Source organism: Mirounga angustirostris, unplaced genomic scaffold (assembly GCF_029215605.1).
Source record: "Mirounga angustirostris isolate CCGP_5_RB_7025 unplaced genomic scaffold, mMirAng1.0.hap1 SCAF_17, whole genome shotgun sequence".
Taxonomy (NCBI): domain Eukaryota; kingdom Metazoa; phylum Chordata; class Mammalia; order Carnivora; family Phocidae; genus Mirounga; species Mirounga angustirostris.
In genome coordinates, this window is record NW_026991725.1 from 6606585 (window position 1) to 6627562 (window position 20978).

General features: G+C 45.6%; 1 protein-coding gene, 1 long non-coding RNA gene and 1 pseudogene across 5 annotated transcripts in view; 2 read left to right on the top strand and 1 right to left on the bottom strand.

Annotated features, from left to right (window-relative positions):
* RNF135 (ring finger protein 135) lies at nucleotides 1-16842 on the top strand. Of its 2 annotated transcripts, XM_064582470.1 has the most exons (5): nucleotides 1-329; nucleotides 9001-9150; nucleotides 12468-12630; nucleotides 15105-15188; nucleotides 15783-16842. In XM_064582470.1, exons 1-5 carry the CDS (start codon nucleotides 54-56, stop codon nucleotides 16310-16312), a joined length of 1203 nt encoding a protein of 400 aa, XP_064438540.1. In that variant the 5' UTR covers nucleotides 1-53; the 3' UTR covers nucleotides 16313-16842. The 2 variants fall into 2 exon arrangements, with proteins under 2 accessions (XP_064438540.1, XP_064438541.1); XM_064582471.1 differs by lacking the exon at nucleotides 9001-9150.
* Nucleotides 6275-6404, top strand: LOC129046274 (U4 spliceosomal RNA; annotated as a pseudogene).
* Nucleotides 14508-20978, bottom strand: part of LOC123854282 (uncharacterized) — a 15112-nt gene continuing 8641 nt past the window's right edge. For all 3 annotated transcript variants that reach the window (XR_010408466.1, XR_006793295.3, XR_006793296.3), the window contains 3 exons: nucleotides 20206-20275; nucleotides 17098-17280; nucleotides 14508-15349 (listed from right to left, as the gene is read on the bottom strand). This is a non-coding gene — a long non-coding RNA (uncharacterized LOC123854282). The remainder of the gene's footprint in view (nucleotides 15350-17097; nucleotides 17281-20205; nucleotides 20276-20978) is intronic.

Here is a 20978-nt window from a genome sequence, read left to right on the forward strand (position 1 = left end):
CGACGAGGCCCTGACTTCCGCGCCCCGGCGTCCGGCGGGGCGGCCTGGTCACCATGGCGGGACTGGATCCCGGCCCGGCCGTCCCCGTGTGGCTGGTCGAGGACGACCTGGGCTGCATCATCTGTCAGGGGCTGCTCGCCACGCCCGCTACGCTGCCCTGCGGCCACAGCTTCTGCCGCGAATGCCTGAAGGGCCTGTGGGCCGCGGGTAGCGCCAGCCCCCCGCGCTCCTGCCCCACCTGCCGGGAGAGCGCCCCGGCGCCGCTGCAACTGCGGAAGAACACGCTGCTGCAGGAGCTGGTGGACAAGTACAGCCGGGCGCTGCGCGAGGTGACGGACGGTCCCGGCCCCGCCCCGCGCCCTCCCCCGCCCCGCGCCCTGCGCCCCGCGCCCCCTCCGCGCCTGCGCCCGCGCCCCCGGGTCGCGCCGCCCAGCAGCCGGTAGGAAGGCGCAGCGGCTCTTCCTCGCATCCGGCCCGGCCTTCCTGCTCTCGCAGGGCTGGTGTCACTCTGAGCACTCCCGCTTCTAAGTATGAAGAAGCTGGGGGCGGGGGGAACCCTAGTCTCCTGACATCCAATCAGCCTGGCTGCTCTAGCTACTTCTTGGCACATTTCCACTTCTTTCCAGTCTTTCCTCTGTCTCTGAACATTCTTACATTGAGGTAAGATACAGCATAAAATTCGTCATTTCAGCCGTTTTTTATGTGTATAATTTAGTGGCATTAGTTATATTCTCAGTGATGTGCAGCTGTCACCAGTTTCTGTTGCCACAAGGCCATCACCACAGAGACTCTGCACCCCTTAAGCAATAACTTCTCATTCCAACTCCCTGCAGCCCCTGGTAACCTCCAGTCTTTTCTGTCTCCATGATTTGCCTACTCTAGATATTTCATGTGAGTGGAATCATATAGTATTTGTCCCTTTGTGTCTGGCTTCTTCCACTTACCGAGTTTCCAGGGTTCATTCATGTTGTAGCATGCACCTGAATTCTGTTCCTTTTGGTGGCTGAATAATATTCCATTGTATGAATGTACCACATTTTGTTTATCTATTCATACACTGATGGACATTCAGATTGTTTCCACCTTCTGGTGACTGAGTAACGATGCAGGAACATTGGTGTGCACGTAACTAAGTCCTTATTTTCAGTTCTTTTGGGTAAATACCTAAGGCGTGGACTCACTGAGTGGTATGGGAGTTCTATGTTCAACTTATTGAGGAACACAGCCAAACCATTTTCCAAAACAGCTACAACATTTTACATTTCCACCAGCAAAGTAGGAGTTGCCGATTTTTCCACATCCTTGCCAATACTTGTTATTTTTCATTTTATTTTGATTCCCCCCCTCCTGCCACTTTTTTAGGATAGCTTTCCCATTAGGAGTGAAGTGCTTTCTCACTGTGGTTTTGGTCTGCATTTCCCTGAGATTGATGATGTTGACTGACCATCTTTTCATGTGCTTATTGCTCATTTATATATTTTCATTGGAGAAATGTTTATTCAGGTCCTTTGACTATTTTTCAAAATTGGGTTGTCTTTTTTTTGTTGAGTTGTTTTTTTTTTTAAGATTTTATTTCAGGGGCGCCTGAGTGGCTCAGTTGTTAAGCATCTGCCTTTGGGCTCCCTGCTCATTGGGGAGCCTACTTCTCCCTCTCCCACTCCCCCTGCTTGTGTTCCTTCTCTCGCTGTGTCTCTGTCAAATAAGTAAATAAAATCTTAAAAATAAGTAAATCAAATAAGTATCAAATCAAATAAGTAAATAAAATCTTAAAAAAAGATTTTATTTACTTCAGAGAGAGAGAGATTGAGAGAATGAGTGGGAGGAGGGGCAGAGGGAGAAGCAGACTCCCTGCGGAGCAGGGACCCCCCCCCCATGCAGGCCTGGATCACGACCTGAGCCGAAGGCAGATCCTTAACCGACTGAGCCACCCAGGTGCCCTTTCTTGTTGAGTTTTAGGAAATCTTTATAAATTCTGGATATTAAACCTTTATCAGATATATGACTTGCAAATATATTCCCCCATCTTATGGTTGTTTTTACTTTCTTGATTGTGTCCTTTGATGCATAAAAGTTTTAAGTTCTGCTGATGTCCAATTTACCTATTCTTTTATTGCTCTTGCTTCTGGCATCATATCTAAATCCATTGCCGAATTCTGAGTTCATAAAGATTTACCCCCGTATTTTCACCCAAAAGTTTAATGGTAATAGGTCTTACATTTAGATTGCTGATCCATTTTGAGTTAATGTTTCTATATGGCATGAGGTAGGGGTCCAACTTTATTCTTTTGCATGTGGAAATTTAGCTGTCCCAGCACTGTTTGTCGAGGAGACTGTTTTCTACTTTGAGTGGATTTGGCACCATTATAAAAAATCAGTTGGCCGTAGATGAATGGGTTTATTTCTGGACTCCTAATTCTATTCCATTGGTTTTTTGGTCTATCCTTATGTCAGTACCACATTGTTGTGATTACTATAGCTTCGTAGTAAATTTTGAAATCAGAAAGTGTGAGTCCGTCCGACTGTGTTCTTCTTTTTCAAGATTGTTTTGGCTCTTAAGGTCTCCTGCAATTCCATATGAATTTGAAGATTAATGTTACCATTCTGCAAAGAAGGCTGTTGGAATTTTGAGAGAGATTGCATTGAATCTGTAGGTCACCTAGGGTACAACATCTTTAATAATATTAAGTCTTCTTCCCAAAAACATGAAATGTCTTTCCATTTATTTAGGTCTTTTTAACTTTCTTTTAGTGATGTTCTGTAGGTTCCAAAAATATAAGTCCTTTCATCTCCTTGGTTAAATTTATTCCTAGGCATTTTACTCCTTTAGGTGTTGTTATAAATGGAATTGCTTCCTTAATTTCCTTTTTGGATAGTTCACTGCAGGTGTATAAAAATACACTTCTTTTTGGGTGCTGATCTTGTGCCCTTCAACTTAGCTAAATTCATTTACTAGCTCTAGTAGCTTTCTTATGGATTCTTTAGGATTTTATTTATAAGGTCATGTCCTATGTGAGTAGAGATCATCTTACTTCTTCTTTTCCAATTGGGATACCTTTTATTTCTTGTCTAATTGATTTGGCTAAAACTTCCAGTACAATTTTGGGTAGCAGAAGTGAAATCAGGCATGCTTGTTTTGTTCCCTGTCTTAGGGGGAAAGCTTTCAGTCTTTCACTATTGAGTATGATGTTAGTTGTGGGCTTTTCATAAATTCTCTTTATTTTTTTGAGGAAATTCCTTTCTATTCCTGGTTTTCTGAGTGTTTTTTTTAATCATGAAAGGTGTTAGATTTTGTCAAATGTCTTTTCTGCATCAATTGAGATAATTTATGTGTGTGTGTGTGTGTGTGTTTCCTTCATCCTGTTAATATGGTGTATCACATTGGTTTTTCTTAAATTGAACACCTTGCATTCCTGGGATAAATTCCACTTGGTCATGATGTGTTATCCTTTTAATATGCTGTTGGGTTTAGTTTGCTAGTATTTTGTTAAGGATTTCTACATCAATATTCATAAGGGATATTGGTCTGTAATTTTCTTGTGATGTGTTTATCTAGCTTTGGCATCAGGGTAATGCTGCCCTCACTGAGGAGTTAGGAAGTGTTCCATCCTCTTCAATGATTTGGAAGAGTTTGAGAAGGATTGGTATTAATTCTTCTTTACGTATTTGGTAGAATTCACCAGCGACGCCATCTGGTCCTGGACTTTTCTTTGTTGGGATTTTGATTACTGATTCGATCTCTTTATTTGTTATACCTCTGTTGAGATTTTCTGTTTCTTTTTGAGTCAGTTTAGGTAATTTGTGTTTCTAGGAATTTATCCATTTCATGTAAGTTATCTAATGTGTTGGCATACAAAGTTCATAATCTCTTAAATGTTATTCTGTAAGGTCAGTAGTAATGTCTCCACTTTACTTTCTTTCTGATGTTAGTTATTCATGTCTTCTCTCTCTTTTTTTTCCCCATTTCTTCTTTTTTTAATTAACATATAATGTATTATTTGTTTCAGGGGTATAGGTCTGTGATTCATCAGTCTTTTTTTTTTTTTAAGATTTTATTTATTTGTTTGACAGAGAGACACAGCGAGAGAGGGAACAGAAGCAGGGGGAGTGGGAGAGGGAGAAGCAGGCTTCCCACTGAGTAGAGAGCCCGATGTGGGGCTCGATCCCAGGACCTCAGGATCATGACCTAAGCCGAAGGCAGACACTTACGACTGAGCCATCCAGGCACCCCAAGGGATTCATCAGTCTTACACAACACCCAGTGCTCACCACAACACATACCCTCCCCAATATCCATCACCCAGCCACCCCCATCCCCCTCCCTCCCCAGCAACCCTGTTTGTTTCCTAAGATTAAGATTCTCATATGGGGGGCGCCTGGGTGGCTCAGTCGTTAAGCGTCTGCCTTCGGCTCAGGTCATGATCCCAGGGTCCTGGGATCGAGTCCCGCATCGGGCTCCCTGCTCAGCGGGGAGCCTGCTCCTCCCTCTCCCACTCCCCCTGCTTGTGTTCCTGCTCTCGCTATCTCTCTCTCTGTCAAATAAATAAATAAAATCTTTAAAAAAAAAAAAAAAAAAAAAAAAAAGATTCTCATATGGTTTGTCTCGCTCTCCGGTTTCGTCCCATTTCATTTTTCTTCTCTTCCCCTATGATCCTCTGCCTTGTTTCTTAAACTCTGCATATCATTGATATCATATGATAATTGTCTTACTCTGATTGACTTATTTCGCTTAGCATAATACCCTCTAGTTCATCCACATCATTGCAAATGGCAAGATTTCATTTTTTTGATGGCTGTTGTAATATTGCATTATATATATATATACCACATCTTCTTTATATATTCATCTGTTGATGGACATCTGGGCTCTTTCCATAGTTTGGCTATTGTGGACATTGTTGCTATAAATATTGGGGTGCAGGTGCCCCTTCGGATCATTACATTTGTATCTTTGGGGTAAATACCTAGTAGTGCAATTGCTGGGTCATAGGGTAGCTCTATTTTCAACTCTTTTTTTTTTTTTAAGATTTTATTTATTTGATAGAGAGAGACACAGCGAGAGAGGGAACACAAGCAGGGAGAGTGGGAGAGGGAGAAGCAGGCCTCCTGCAGAGCAGGGAGCCTGAGGCGGGGCTCGATCCCAGGACCCTGGGATCATGACCCGAGCTGAAGCCAGACGCTTAATGACTGAGCCACCCAGGTGCCCCTATTTTCAACTTTTTGAGGAACCTCCATACTGTTTTCCAGAGTGGCTGCACCAGCTTGCTTTCCCATCCTCTCTCTTTTTCTTTATCAGTCTAGCTAAAGATTTATCAATTTGTTGATTTTTTCAAAGAACCAACTTTTGTTTCATTGATTCTCTCTATTGTTTTTACATTCTCCATTTTATTTATTTCCAATAATCTTTATTATTTCCTTCCTTCTGTTAGCTTTGGGTTTGGTTTGCCCTTTTTTCCCTAGTTCCTTGAGGTATAAATTTAGGTGATTGATTTGACATCTTTCTTCTTCTTTTTTTTTTTAAGATTTATTTATTTATTTATCAGAGAGAGAGAGAGAGAGAGCACAAGCAGGGGGAGCGGCAGAGGCAGAGGGAGAAGCAGGCTCCCCACTGAGCAGGGAGCCGGATGCGGGACTCTATCCCAGGGTCCTGGGATCATGACCTGAGCCGAAGATAGATGCTTAACGGACTGGCCACCCATGCATGCCCCCGATAATATTTTTATTTATTTTTTATTTTTATTTTTTTAAGATTTATTTATTTATTTGACAGAGAGAGAGAAACAGCATGAGAGGGGATAGGGTCAGAGGGAGAAGCAGGCTCCCTGCTGAGCCGGGAGCCCGATGTGGGACTCGATCCCAGGACTCCGGGATCATGACCTGGGCCGAAGGCAGTCGCTTAACCAACTGAGCCACCCAGGCGCCCCACCCCCCGATAATATTTTTAAACAGAGTTGAGGTCACATTGTATAACCAGGTTATATCCTCTTTTTTTAAATTTTAATTAATTGAGTTTATTTTTTAGAGCAGTTTTTTTTTTTTTAAGATTTTTTATTTATTTGACAGAGATACAGCGAGAGAGGGAACACAAGCAGGGGGAGTGGCAGAGGGAGAAGCATTTTAGAGCAGTTCTAAGTTTACAGAAAATTGAGCAGATAGTATGGCAAGTCCCCATTTGCCCTTCATAGTTTGCCCTACTATTAACAGTTGCATTGGTGTGGTACATTTGTTGCAATTGATGAATCAACATTAATACGTTATTCACTAAAATCTGTAGTTGAGCTTTGCGCGGTGGCAGTATTGTAGCCAATGAGTTTATCCAAGGCGTGATTATTGCCAGTTGAAACCAAAACCCACAGTTGATATTAGGGTTCACTCTGTGTTGTACAGTTCTATAGGTTTTGACAAATGCATGATATCACGTAGCTATAATTATGGTGTCATACAATTTTACTGCCCTGAAAATCCCCTGTGCTCCACCTCTTTGTACCTTCACCCCAACCCCTGGCAACTGTGGATCTTTTTACTGTCTCTTTAGTTTTGCTTTTTCCAGGATGTCATACAGTTAGAATCATTCAATTTCTGGCCTTTCCGGATAGGCTTCTTTCACTAAGCAAAATTATGGTTTGTGGCTTCATAGCTCACTTCTTTTTATTCCTGAAAAATATTCCATTACATAAATGTACTACAATCTATCCATTCACATTCTGATGGGACATATTGGTTGCTTCCATTTTTTTTTGTGATTATGATTAAAATTTGTTTTCTTCTTTTTTATTATAAATACAGCATTATCCCTCAGGTCTTTAAAACTCTTTGCTAATGTTGCTTATGATAACTGAATATACTTCCCATTGACTGTTAAGTAAGAATGATTGTTTTTGGATGGTAGAATATTGGATGATTTAAAACATTCCCTCTTTCTCATGCTTTGCATTTTTTTTTTTTAGATTTTATTTATTTATTTGAGAAAGAATGAGCAGGTGGAGTAGCAGAGGGAGAGGGACAAGCAGGTTCCCCCCCACACACACAACACTCAGCAGGGAGCCCGACTTGGGGCTCAGTCCCCTGACCTGAAATTAGATGCTTAACCGACTGAGCCACCCGGGTGCCCCTCATGCTTTGCATTTTCTAAATTCACTGCAATGAGTGTGCATTTCTTTTATGAATAGAAAAAACAATATACTTTTTTTTTTTTTTTAAGTTTTTAATTTGCTCCAGTGCCAGGATAAGGGCTCCTCTCTTCAGTTCCAGCCACCTGAATATTTAGTAGGAGTGGGGCCTGGAAATTTAAGAGCAAATGGTGTTACCAGTGGTCGGCTACCTCCCTCTCTAAAGTAGCCTGATTATGGCTTCCAAAACACATACTATTTTGAGGGACATCAGGCTTCTTAGAGTTGCAGAAGGTCCTGCGTCATTTCCAGTTTTTGAGGTCCCAGCATGATTTTAAAAATGTGATATGTCAAAACAAAGTTATAGGGGCACCTGGGTGGCTCAGTCGTTAAGCGTCCGCCTTCGGCTCAGGTCATGATCCTAGGGTCCTGGGATCGAGCCCCGCATCGGGCTCCCTGCTCGGTGGGAAGCCTGCTTCTCCCTCTCCCACTCCCCCTGCTTGTGTTCCCTCTCTCGCTGTGTCTCTCTCTGTCAAATAAATAAAATCTTTAAAAAAAAAAAGTTATAAAAACTCTGGTTTATTGACAGTTGGATAATGAACACGTTGTATTTCTGTGACTCTGTATAGGACCCCTTTTGGACGTAATGCAATGTTCACCATTTAAGTCTGGGCCCTGCCTGCCTCTGATGAGTGCCACCAGATCTGGAAGTTGCCAGAATGTTGGCAGCAGAACTTCCACTCCCAGCCAGGCAGCTGAGCAGATGAAGGTCTTTAAAAGGGGTTATTTAGCGCCCTCTAGTCTGAGTGTCGCTTTAAATGGTCAGGATGTCAGGGGACCTGGCTGGCTCAGTTGGAAGACCATGTGACTCCTAATCTCAGGGTTGTGAGTTTGAGCCTCATGTTGGGTGTAGAGATTACTTAAAAAAATAAAGTCTTTTATTTTTTTTTTAAAGATTTTATTTATTTATTTGACATAGCGAGAGAGAGCACAAGCAGGAAGAGCAGCAGAGGGAGAAGCAGGCTCCCTGCTGAGCAAGGAGCCCGATGCGGGACTCGATTCCAGGACCCTGGGATCATGACCTGAGCCTAAGGCAGACGTTTAACCGACTGAGCCACCCAGGCATCCCAAAAATAAAGTCTTTTAAAAAGTAAAAACTAAATCTGGAGGATGTCAGTAATCAAATAAAAGGAGCTTGTATCTGTGCATCACTTTAAAGTTTGAACATCTGGGGCACCTGGGTGGCTCAGTGGGTTGAGCATCTGCCTTGGTCCTGGGATCGAGCCCCACATTGAGCTCCACACTCAGTGGGGAGTCTGCTTGGGATTCTCTCTCTCCCTCTGGTCCTTCCCCTGCTCACGCACTCTCTCATTTTCTCTCTCTCTCAAATAAATAAATAAAATCTTAAAAAAAAAAAAGTCTCCAAGATCCCTGCACAATAAACTGGTAGAGTGTCTGCATTGTTGAAGAGGAGAAAGAGGGAGGGTCACTTTCAATTTGAAAGGAGTGGTGAGGACACAGGATGACTCTGGTGAGAGTGGGTCTTCAACCTCTCCAGTTGAATGCCCTCCACTGCCCCACTCACCTTACCAGCTCCACCCACCCTGCCAGTCTCTCAGCATCTCTGCTCTGACCTCTGTTCAGAATGATGAGCCCGCACGTCCCTTTAGGCTTCACTCTCACACCCCGCCCCCCAGCCTGGGGACGGGTTCTGGTTCCCTGTTATGGCCACTGGACAATCAGTAGGCATGCAAAAGATCTGGGGCATCTACCTCCTGTCCTCTGGACATTTTTGTCACTCTGTTGCCTGCTTCCTTTATGTAGTGTTTACAGCTCCCTCTGTCTAGAGCTGGGTCCTGGGTCCAGCTTTGGGTTCTGCTTTGTTCTTTTAAAGGCAGCGGCACAGAAGAGCATCCCAGAAGTTGGGCGTGAGCTGGCGGAGTTGGTGGAACAGCTCGTAGACATTGTCAGGAGTCTTCAGAGTCAGAGGCACCTCCCCGAATCCAGACCAGGCAATGAAGGGAGCACCCCGAGCATGTGCATGGTAGGCTCAGCCCAGAGGGGAAAGCATGTGCCGGGGGCGGGGCTAGGGATGGCTTCCAGCTGGAGCCACAGGAATATGCTGGGAGTTGAAGGATGCAATAAGTCTTCATCTTTTACCATTTTCTTACTGTCACACATGGATGACCAGAAGTGTGCAATGCTTGAGGTGAGGTAGGGGGGCTTCAGGTGGGCTAGATTCCATCCTTACCTCTGCACCTAACCAGCTCTGAGATCTCCAGGGACCTCTATGCAAATCCTGCAGACAGTCTAGTCCCCATCTTCATTGACCTTTCAGCAGCCTTTGACCACACCTTCATTCCTGAAGCTTTCTTTTCCCTTAGCTTCCAGGACAGGAGTCTTCTGACCTTCCCCTGTTTCTCTATGGCTGCTCCTTCCCCAGCTGTCTTGCAGGCTCACTCTCTTTTCCTCTCCTCAGCACCAAAATGCCCAAATTTCTCAAGGCTGAGGGGTACATCCTTTTTTCTTCCCCACTGAGTGGTCTTCCCCACACCATGGCTTTAATTACCACCCCATGCGCAAACATAGCTCCAGCCTGGACCCCTCTCTGAGCTGTGGTCTGCTATCTTCCTTCTCACCTTTTCCTCTGTGTGTCTCAAAGGCACATCCCATTTAGAATGTCCCAAACTGTCCCAAATTCCTCTGGGAGTCCCCATCTTGGTGACTGGCCCTATGATCCTTCTAAGGACACAAGCCAGGAACCTGGGAATCATGTCACCCCCTCCCTCACTGGCCTAAACATCCCCAGAGCCTATTTACTACTCTTGAGCTCCTTGGAGACATCTCTGATCCAAGCCTCTGATCATTTCTTTTTTTTTTTTTTTTAAGATTTTATTTGGGGCGCCTGGGTGGCTCAGTCATTAAGCGTCTGCCTTCAGCTCAGATCATGAACCTAGGGTCCTGGGATCGAGCCCCGCATCGGGTTCCCTGCTCAGCAGGAAGCCTGCTTCTCCCTCTCCCACTTCCCTGCTTGTGTTCCCTCCCTTGCTGTCTCTCTGTGTCAAATAAATAAATAAAATCTTAATAAAAAAGATTTTATTTATTTGAGAGAGAGAGTGAATGAGAGAGAGAGCACAAGCTGGGGGTGGGGGGTGGCAGAGGGAGAAGCAGACTCCCCACTGAGCAGGGAGCCCAGTGTGGGGCTCCATCCCAGGACCTTGAGATCATGACCTAAGGTGAAGGCAGACACTTAAGCGACTGAGCCACCCAGGCTCCCCAAGCCTCTGATCATTTCTTGCCTGGATTGCTGCAATAATTATTTACCCCACTCTATTCCTGCTGGTCTGCTCTTCTCATGGTTGTCAGAGTGACCCTCTCAAACACAAATCTGATTTATAACATCTCCAGTGACATCTGCTTGTGTGGGATTAAGACCCAAATCCTGGCTGTCCTCACAGAACCAACAGGGCCCTGCAGGACTCCTTCCCTGTCTGCCTGTCCTGTCTCCTTCCAGCCGGCTCCCCTCCCCCGCCACTCCCCGGGCTCTTCAAGCTTCAGCCACTCTGGCCCCTATCAGTCCCCCAGTGTCATACTTCTTCCCACCACAGGGTGCACCCCGTGGAATGTTCTTTCGCCCTGCCACCTAGATAACACCTCTCATCCTTCTCATCCCGGCTAGATCATCACTTTCCTGGAGAAACCTTCCTTTTCCTGGAGAAACTTTCCTGGAGAAACCTCCACTGATTTCCTCGAACAAGTCCCCCTGTTAGAGGCTCTTACGATTTCATTTGCAGCAATTACCACAAGTTGCAACTTGATAATGATGGGTGCCATAATTTATTCATGTCTGTTTTCCCTCCTCCCCTGCTCTGGACTCTAAGCTTCATTAGGGTAGAGACCCTGATGGCTTTTGTTCACTCTTGTATCCCCAAGCTTAGCAAGGTGCTTGCCACATAGTAAGTGCTCAGCAAATACTCAGGGGTCTTCAGGGCTGTAAGGTGTTGGGGGGAGGAAAGCCTGAGAGTCTGACTTTCACACTTAACATTGCATTGGTTTGATGTGAGGACTAATGAAGCTCTGGTCTAAATAAGTGCTCGAGGGGCGCCTGGGTGGCTTAGTCAGTTGGGCGTCTGCCTTCGGCTCAGGTCGTGATCCCAGGGTCCTGGGATCAAGTCCTGCATTGGGCTCCTTGCTTGGCGGGGAGCCTGCTTCTCCCTCTCCCTCTGCCCCTCCCCACCATTGTGCTCTCTCTCTCTTGCGCTCTCTTTCAAATAAATAAACAAAATCTTCAAAAAAAAATTTTTTTTTAATTAAAAAAAAAATAAGCGCTCAAGTGGTGGGAAAATGCAGGATGATAAAATTCACTATGGTGATTTAGTTCACCTCCGTGAGCTGTAACTTCTTTTGTAAAAGGGGGATAACCAACCTACCTTGGAAGGTTGTTACACAAATTAGAAGTAAGCCACGTGAAGTACTCAGTCAGTGGTGCCTGCTACTTTACAGTTGGTAAGAAGAGTGGAAAATAAGAGTATCCAAAATTGGGAAGGAACATCAGGGGCCAAAGGTGGCATGGTGGGAGCAGATGAGAGGCTGTGTTGGGGAATAACAGGACCCGAGGTTAAATAAAGTCAGGGAGCATGTGTTGGCGGCCCCAGAGAGCTGGGAGGGGCTGGATGCCTGGCCACATGTCTACACTGGTTCTTGAGAGGAGAGGTGATAGAATGATAGCCTTCCAGGGAAGATTATTATGGCCTCTGTGGCTGATCTTGGTGACTATCTGTATTATTTATTTTGTAAAGCCCCTAGAGGATGGGCTTACAAATTTTACTACTTTTTTGGGTATTACCTAAGAAATCCACATTTATTGTACATAATACTAGAAAATGTATAACAGGTTTTTAAAAAAAAATTTTTTTAAGATTATTTATTTGGCAGAGAGAGATATAGCAAGAAAGGGAACACAAGCAGGGGGAGTGGGAGAGGGAGAAACAGGCTTCCCGCGGAGCAGGGAGCCCAATGTGGGACTCAATCCCAGGACCCTGAGATCATGACCTGAGCCGAAGGCAGACACTTAACAACTGAGCCATCAGGCGCCCTGAAAATGCATAGCAGTTTAAAGAAAACAAAGGAACATCGTCTGTAACCCCACCACCCAGAAATAACCACCCTTTAATATTTTTGCTGCACTGTGTGTTCTTCCAAATTGCTTTCAAGGCATGTAGTTTGAGGACCTAATTATGTTTTTAAAAATCTGTGAGGAGGCAAGTAGAAAATGATAGATGGCAGAATTAGAATATACTATTTGCTGCACACCTTAGGAAACTTCAATTATTTAATTTCTTTTTAATGATCCATCAATAGTCTTCTTCTGGTGGGGTGGACCTTTCCTTGGCTTCTTCAAAGCCAGTGACTTCCAACACACCCGAGAGAAAAACGAGAGACATTCTACATGACCTAGAAGAAATCCAGAAGAAATTACAGAAAAACTTCACGTGGAAAGAGGCCTTTGAAGAACAGCCGCAGGGTGAGTTGATTTTATTGGGTGAAAGAGGATTAAATATGGAATTTGGGGGAAATGACAAAAACAGTGACAAATAGCTTTGTTTTTTGGGGATAGGATCCCAGAGCCCAGCTGTGTTGTCCCTGTGCTGTTGTAAATGAGGAAGGGGTGGGCGGAGGTGTTTTTGTGGCTGGATACGTGTTTTGGATATGGCTGGAGGTATGATGTCACCTAGGCCTTTAAAAGATGAAACTCATTTTCCAAGACCTCTACATCCAGAACCTAGACCTGATTTTGCTGCTCGCCTGTGTTACCAACCTGAGGAGATTCAGAAACAGGCTGCTTTTTATGTTTAACTATTAAATGTCTTTGTTAACAAAGCATGCAACTTTGTAAATTGTCCTTGATAAGTTTAATTAAAATATCATGTGTGGTGAGTATGCTAATAGAAAACAGTAACAACGCAGAAAAGAACCTCTCTGTCCTGACTTTGGAGGTTCTCTATTGTAACCCTTGTCACCACTGAAGAACAATTCACACCTGCCCCTTAGACGTGAGCTCTGGGCTCCCTCTGTTCTGCCTCCTGCTCTCGCCACTGCCAACTTTATATACTTTAGAGACATACCTCTTATAACTATTTTTATGTTTAAATGATCTTGCTCAGGGCGCCTGGGTGGCTCAGTCGTTAAGCGTCTGCCTTCGGCTCAGGTCATGATCCCAGGGTCCTGGGATCGAGTCCCACATCGGGCTCCCTGCTCGGCAGGAAGCCTGCTTCTCCCTCTCCCACTCCCCCTGCTTGTGTTCCCTCTCTCGCTCTCTCTCTGTCAAATAAATAAGTAAAATCTTTAAAAAAATAAATAAATGATCTTGCTCTGCTTAAAAAGTTATTTTTTATTTAAGTGGAGGAACTTCATCCCTTGGGAAAAACTCAAGGAAACAAGTGAGAGCACACTTTATCAGTTGTTCCAAAAACTGAGAAATAAGTGCCCTCTTAGCTCCTGTGTCCCGCTAAATTTAGATTGGGTTCCTTAGTGATCTTATTTACTTAAATTTAAAATCAGTATTTAGGGGCTCCTGGCTGGCTCTGTTGGTGGAGCATGCAACTCTTGATCTCAGGGTTGTGAGTTCAAGCCCCACGTTGGGTGTAGTTAAAAACAAAATCTTTAAATAAAATCAATTTTTAGATTTTGGGGTTAAATTAAAAATTTTATTTTATTTTTTTTAAAGATTTTATTTATTTATTTGACAGAGAGAGACACAGCGAGAGAGGGAACACAAGCAGGGGGAGTGGAAGAGGGAGAAACAGGCTTCCCGCTGAGCCAGGAGCCTGATGCGGGGCTCGATCCCAGGACACCAGGATCATGACCTCAGCCAAAGGCAGATGCTTAACAATGAGCCACCCAGGCACCCCTAAAATTTTATTTTTTAATTTTTATTTATTTATTTATTTATTTATTTATTTATTTATTTATTTATTTATTTATTTTTATTTGACAGAGAGAGACACAGCGAAAGAAGGAACACAAGCAGGGGGAGTGTGAGAGGGAGAAGCAGGCTTCCCGTGGAGCAGGGAGCCCGATGCGGGGCTCGATCCCAGGACCCTGGGATCATGACCTGAGCCGAAGGCAGACGCTTAACGACTGAGCCACCCAGGCGCCCCCACCCCTAAAATTTTAAATTCAGGGGTGCCTGGGTGGCTCAGGCAGTTGGCGTCTGCCTTTGGCTCAGGTCGTGATCCCAGGGTCCTGGGATCGAGCCCCGAGTCAGGCTCCCTGAGAAGCAGGGAGTCTGCTTCTCCCTCTCCTCCCCACTCATGCTCTCTGTCACTATTTCTGTCTCTCTCTCTCTCAAATAAATAAATAAAATCTTAAAAAAATAAAATGCAAAATGCTTGTGAGAAATTAAAAAAAAAAAATTTAAATTCAGAAATCAAAACAATATAAAAGCTTACAGTGAAGGTCTCTTTCCCACCCTCATTCAATTTTCCTATTGCCCTGCCTCTGTTAACTGCTTGTATTAGTTTAAGTGCCCATTCAGAATTTACTTATGCAAGTAACAGTTTAAGGCACTGATGGGGGGGGTGTCATGGATATTTTGGGTGTTGGGGTGCTGTGATCCCCTAGACCTATAATTTATTTGATAGATATGCACATAGCACTTACTTCCTATGTAGCTGGCACTACGCTTGGTGCTTAGAACATAAAGATGAACAAGGTCTCTATCAGCAAGGAGCTTAGAGCTTACGGGGGGTGGGGGAAGAAACGCGCAGTAAAAAAAAGTCCACGGTGAGAACATGGGGCTGCACATACCTGAGGTGGATGTTCTGCCTGATCCAAGTCTGACACTAAAAAAATGTGTGAGGAAATGTGATGAAGCAGACAAGCTGTGTGTCCTGATCACGATGTTTGGATACCTTGTATTTGCCTTTTATTTGTTTATTTATTTATTTTTGATGACCCTTTTTCCCCTTCCCGATTTTCTGAAATTCTTGGTGGAAGTCCCAGAAGCTCCCTATTCCTCTTCATGTCCGCTGCCTGACCAGAGCCACCCAGCCCCCAAGAGGGCCTCCCGGTTTGCTCAGTGTAAGTATGTGGGCTGCTGAACACTTGGATTTGGCCGGCCGGGTCCACCTTTCTGCTGCTGGGTCTCTCCTTGGCTCACAAGAGGATCTGATTACAAAGACAAATGGGATTGAAGACTCCCAAATTCCAGGCTATGCTGAATGGGATTCAGAGACAGCTACCTGAAAGAGGCCCAATGGGGAAGTAAAAATTAAGATGGAAAAAGGGTATTGTGATTAGAACAATACTAGGGATGTGTACAGAAAACTGCAAGTTGATGTACTTGTTTTAATGCCAGTATGAATAAAACTTTATCACACCCAAAGGTACAAAGCTGCTTTGTGCGGGGCACATGGGTGGCTCAGTCAGTTAAGTGTCTGCCTTCCGCTTGGGTCATGATCCCAGGGTCCTGAGCATTGGGTTACCTGCTCAGCAGGGAGTCTGCTTCCTTTCTCTCTCTACCCCTCCCCCTCCCTTCTCCCTCCCCCCCCCATGCTCTCGCTCTTGCTCTCTCTCTCTCAAATAAATAAATAAAATCTTTAAAAACAAAAACAAATCCCCAAGCTGCTTTTTGCTATTAGAGCAAGCCAGTCATATCCTTGCTCTTTTCCTCAGGGGCCATCTGTCCGACCTTTGACCTTCGCAGCCACTCCTATACCCTGGAGGTGTCCAAGGATGGCCGGGCCGTGACTGTATCTCGCTGTCCACAGACCCATCTTGGGAGTCATGAGAGGTTTGTGACCTGCCAGGCCTTATGTTCCCAGGCCTTTTCTTCTGGACAGCAGTACTGGGAAGTAGACACTCAGCATTGCAGCCACTGGGCAGTTGGGGTGGCTTCCTGGGGGATGAAGCGGACCCAGATCCTGGGAAGGACCAGGGACTCCTACTGTGTAGAGTGGAAGGGGACTAGCCAGCTCTCTGCATGGCACATGGTCAAGGAGACTGTCCTTGGCTCAGAGAGACCTAAGGTGGTGGGCATCTGGCTGGACCTGCAGGAGGGGAACCTTGCCTTCTATTCAGTGGCTGATCAGGAGACGCTTCTGTATGAGTGCCCGGTCTCAGCCTCCTCTCCTCTGCACCCCGCCTTCTGGCTCTATGGCTTAAATCCTGGAAACTCTCTGACTATAAGACCAGTAAGGGTGTAAGGGTTCCCTGGGTGTCAGAACCTGGTGGTTTCCTGGCCTCTCCCTCTGCTTTCAAGCTGGTGGCACCTCGACAAGAGTCCCACTTCCAGAGTTAATGGGTGCGCCATAAAGGGCTAACTGCAGGCTTGGGATGGGCAGACTGCACATTCCCAAGAGAGCGTGGGCCCTTGACTAGTTGCTGGGAGGCAACCCCTAAGCCCTTGGGGTATCCTGCCTGATAAGAGTGTTTGTTCGCTGGAGGGTCTTGGGCCAGGAGGTATCAGCTTGACCTCTAGAGGGACTGGAGACTAAGGCCTGCCCATGTGGTTGACCCCCAGGAAAAGCCTGGGCACCAAAGCTTGGGGGAGCTTCCCTGGTTGGCAGTCTCCTTGTACATTGTCACACATTGTCACTAGGAGAATTAATACTGTTGTGTGACTCCATGGGGAAGGAGAGTTGGTGTCTCTTTGGCCTGTGTCCCATGTGCCTTTTTCTCCTGCAGATTTTAATCTGTATCCTTTCACTGTAATAAATTGTAACCAAGACTACAATCGCTTTGTTGAGTTCTGTGGGTCCTTTTAGTGAATCACTGAACCTGGGAGTGGTTTTAGGGACCCTCCCCCTACAACACGGGGGCAGGTTATCCATTGCTGTGGAATAATACTACCATGAATGCAGTGGTTTCAAACAGCGCTCAGTTATTAGCTCAGTTTCTGTGCACCAGGCGTTAGGGCACAGTTCGACGACTAGCCTCACCAGCTGCAGTTAAGGGGTGACCTGGGGCCATGGTGGCATCTGAAGCTCACCTGGGCAAGGCTCTCCTTCCAAACCCACATGGTTGGCGGCATTCAGTTCCCCGTGGGTTGTTAGACGGAGGGCCTCAGTTTCTTGCTGGCTATTGTCTGCGGGCCACCTTCAGTTCCTTACCCCATGGGCCTCTGGAACGTAGCTGCTTACTTCCTCAAAGCCAACGAAGAAGAGGCGGTCTCCTAGCCAAATGGACATTAGATCTTATATAATGTAATCACACAAACATAATCACATACATCCTGTGGCCTTTGCCTTCTTCTATTGGTTAGAAACATACCACAGGTCCTGCTCACGCTTACTGCATGGGAAGGGATTAGGGAAGAGCAGGAATACCAGGAGGTGGCGGGGCTTGGGGGCCCCTTACAGTCTGGCCAACACTGGGTGTCATTTTGTTCTCGATTTCCCCTGTTTTTAAAAACCATTTTATTACATGACAGAACAGATACAGAAAACTTCATAAAACACATGTGGAATATAAATAATGAATTATTATAAACACCCTTATTAACTACCTTTGGGTCAAGAAATAAAACCTTCCTATCCCCCCCTCCCAGAAGTTCCTTCACGTGTCTTGTCTCAATCACATGACCCTGCTTCTACCTGAAAGGAGAATTCTACCACTGAACACCAATGCAGGCATTCTACCTGAAAGGAATCTGACTTTTACAGTAATCACTTCCTTGAATCTCTTTAGAGTTTTAGCACCCGAATATGCACCCCTAGCCACAAGAGTCTTACCCATGTAAAAAAAAAAATGGATGTCTTTTTCTTAACTGCTTTGTTGAGATATAATGTACATACTATAAAATTCACCTATTTAAGGTGTACGGATCGGGGGACACCTGGGTGGCTTAGTTGGTTGAGCGACCAACTCTTGATTTCAGCTCAGGTCATGATCCCAGGGTCCTGGGATCGAGCCCCACTTCAGGCTCTCTGCCCAGCAGGGAGCCTGCTTCTCCCTCTGCCTCTGCCTGCCATTCCCCCTGCTTATGTGCTCTCTCTCTCTCTCTCTCAAATAAATAAATAAATGATCTTTTAAAAAATAATCTTTAAAAATAAATAAACAAATAAAATAAGTGTACAGATTGGGGCACCTGGCTGACTCAGTTAGTAGAGTGTGCGACTCTTGATCTCAGGGTCATGAGTTCAAGCCCCACGGTGGGTGTAGAGATAAATAAATCAATCTTTAAAAACATAAAAACTGAAGTGTACAAAACAATGTTTAGTATGGAGTTGTGAAACCCTCACTGTATTCTAATTTTAGAACATTTTCATCACCCCCAGAAAGATCCCTCATACCCATTAGCTGTCAATGTGTCTTGTAGGTCTCCTAATCTACACATCTCCCTCTCCCTCTCCTCTGCTTGCAGTTCATCCATAGGACCTCAGGCTGGATTGGCACCTGTTTTGAGGATGTGGAAATTCACATCTGGGCTGTGGGGCAGGGTTGAGCAGACAGTGCTGCAGCACAAACCAGCCAGACAACCCTTGGCAGTACATTTAAACTCTTTGCCCTCCTTTCCCTTGTAAGATGGAAATAATTATTATTTGCCCTTCCTTTTTTTTTTAAAGATTTTATTTATTTATTTATTTATTTGAGAGAGAGAGAGAGAGAGCGCACATGAGAGGGGGGAGGGTCAGAGGGAGAAGCAGACTCCCTGCCGAGCAGGGAGCCCGATGCGGGACTCGATCCCGGGACTCGATCCCGGGACTCCAGGATCATGACCCGAGCCGAAGGCAGACGCTTAAGCAACTGAGCCACCAAGGCGCCCCTCATTTGCCCTTCCTTACCTTCGTCAAAGGGTTGCTGAAAGAATTAAAGTAATAGGTAAGGGAACTGGGAAAATGCCAGGACAATTGTAACCATAGCAATGACAGAATTATGTCAGCCTCCGCACCTTGGCCTCTAACATCTTGAGACTCACATCTAATTTACATACATGTCCTCGAGAACAGGGCCAAGCCAAATTCTTCCACATGTTCTATTAATTTGCTCTCTAGCCTTGCGACCACCGTATGATGTAACACACCAGGAAGCGGGGGTCCAGACGGGGTTAGTGGTTTGTCCAGGGCTGGTCAGCTAGCAGGGCAGGGACCAGGCCCACTTTCCCCCCCTCTCGAGTCTCTAACCTTAATACCCTCTGATAAGGTCCTGTGCTGAACGGGGACCTGGCCTTCCACTCTGATGGGACACAGCTAGCCCTAGAGCCACGAGGTACTCTTTTTTTTCTGCCTGGTGGTGGTGGCAGTCCTCGGTTAGTAGAGTGGCCTTGGGTTGTCTGAATAAGGACAAGACCTCTCTCTTTGTGCCAGTTGACCGTTAAAGGGCTCTCGGTTCTCACTTCCTGCATCGTGGCGCTTTTATCTTCTCACCCAGAGTCACTTTGATGTTTGCCCTTCAAAAGCACCAAGACTGAGAATTCAGAGGCCAGGGTTTTTAGCGTCTTGAGGTGCTTTGGTTAAATACCATCCCATCTGGTGGTTTGGATAATGCGGCCTCTTTGAGCACGGAGTTTGTTGCCTGGTCACATGATTTCCCCAAACTAGAGCAGAAGCATAAGAATCAGAAAGGTAGAGAATGAAGGTTAGCCCTCTGCTTCTTTGCTTTTGTCTCGAGTTTTTGGTCAGCAATCAGCTTTCTGGGACACTGTGAAAAATGGTACCCTTCCTCAAACAGAACAAAACAAAAATCCTCCAGAATAGAAATAACATAGCTGAGGGGCGCCTGAGTGGTTCAGTCGTTAAGCATCTGCCTTCGGCACAGGTCAGGATCCCAGGGTCCTGGGATGGAGCCCCGCCTCGGGCTCCCTGCTCAGCGGGAAGCCTGCTTCTCCCTCTCCCACTCCCCCTGCTTGTGTTTCCTCTCTCGGTGTCTCTTTCTGTCAAATAAATAAATAAATAATCTTAAAAAAAGAAGAAGAAAGGAGGAGGAGGAGGAGGAGAAAGAACGAAGCTGGAATGCCAGTGAGTGAAGGACCTCTCACTTGGATCTATACTATGTGGGGGAAGGAATCATCCACACACGGATCAGACTGGAAAGATGTCCCATGGGGAGGCAAAAGCTCATGGGGAGAGCACCGAGGACTCCTGGGGCAGCTTCTCACCTCCTCTGCAGACGTTTCTCTCAAAAACCCTTGTTTTCTTGGAGGCATGTCTCCGTGAAGTGCTTTTTTTCTGGGGGTCAGAGAGAAGGGAGTAATGTCAGTGACAACAGCCACCTCTGTCTATCTCTCCCTCTCTCTTCCCCTCCGCCTCACACACACTCTTCACCCGCTGGGGAGGAGGCACCTACTGGAAAGCATGGTTGTTTCCATTATTGGGGTCCAGGGCTTTGGGTTCCTAGAAGAACCACTTACCAACCAGGAAGCCACCACCTTCTTAGACTCATAGCAACCTCTCATACAATTGTATCTATCTGTCCCTTACTTTTCCTCCCTCAAATACATTTTTTTCTGGAAAAGTTTAATTTGAAGACTTCATTTCCTAGCTGATTGCAGAAACAAGCGGCGAAATGCAACAATGCTGCTCTTTGGAGGTACCTCAGGTACCTTTTGCTGTGGTTGAAGGAAAAATCCCTTCCCCAGGGGCACTTGGGGCTTTTGACAGGAAGGGAGAATTTTCCTTCCTATATGCTCAGCTCCATCATTCCCCACTCCTAACTAAGCCCTCAGCCCCAAACCTACACTATTCAAACCCAAATTCATCCTCACTCGTAATTGCTCAAAACCCTAATCACGGCAAGGGGCGCCTGCCTGGCTCTGTCAGTGGAGCATGCGACTCTTGATTTTGGGTTTGTGTGTTCGAGCCCCATGTTGGGTGTAGAGATTACTTAAAAATAAAATATTTTTTACAGGGCGCCTGGGTGGCTCAGTCGGTT

Excerpts from the sequence above, each read along its gene's own strand:
- RNF135 (XM_064582470.1), top strand. The coding sequence starts at position 54 with ATGGCGGGACTGGATCCCGGCCCGGCCGTCCCCGTGTGGCTGGTCGAG. Across the intron at positions 330-9,000 it reads ACAGCCGGGCGCTGCGCGAG|GCAGCGGCACAGAAGAGCAT; the intron begins GTGACGGACGGT and ends GTTCTTTTAAAG. Across the intron at positions 9,151-12,467 it reads GCACCCCGAGCATGTGCATG|TCTTCTTCTGGTGGGGTGGA; the intron begins GTAGGCTCAGCC and ends ATCCATCAATAG.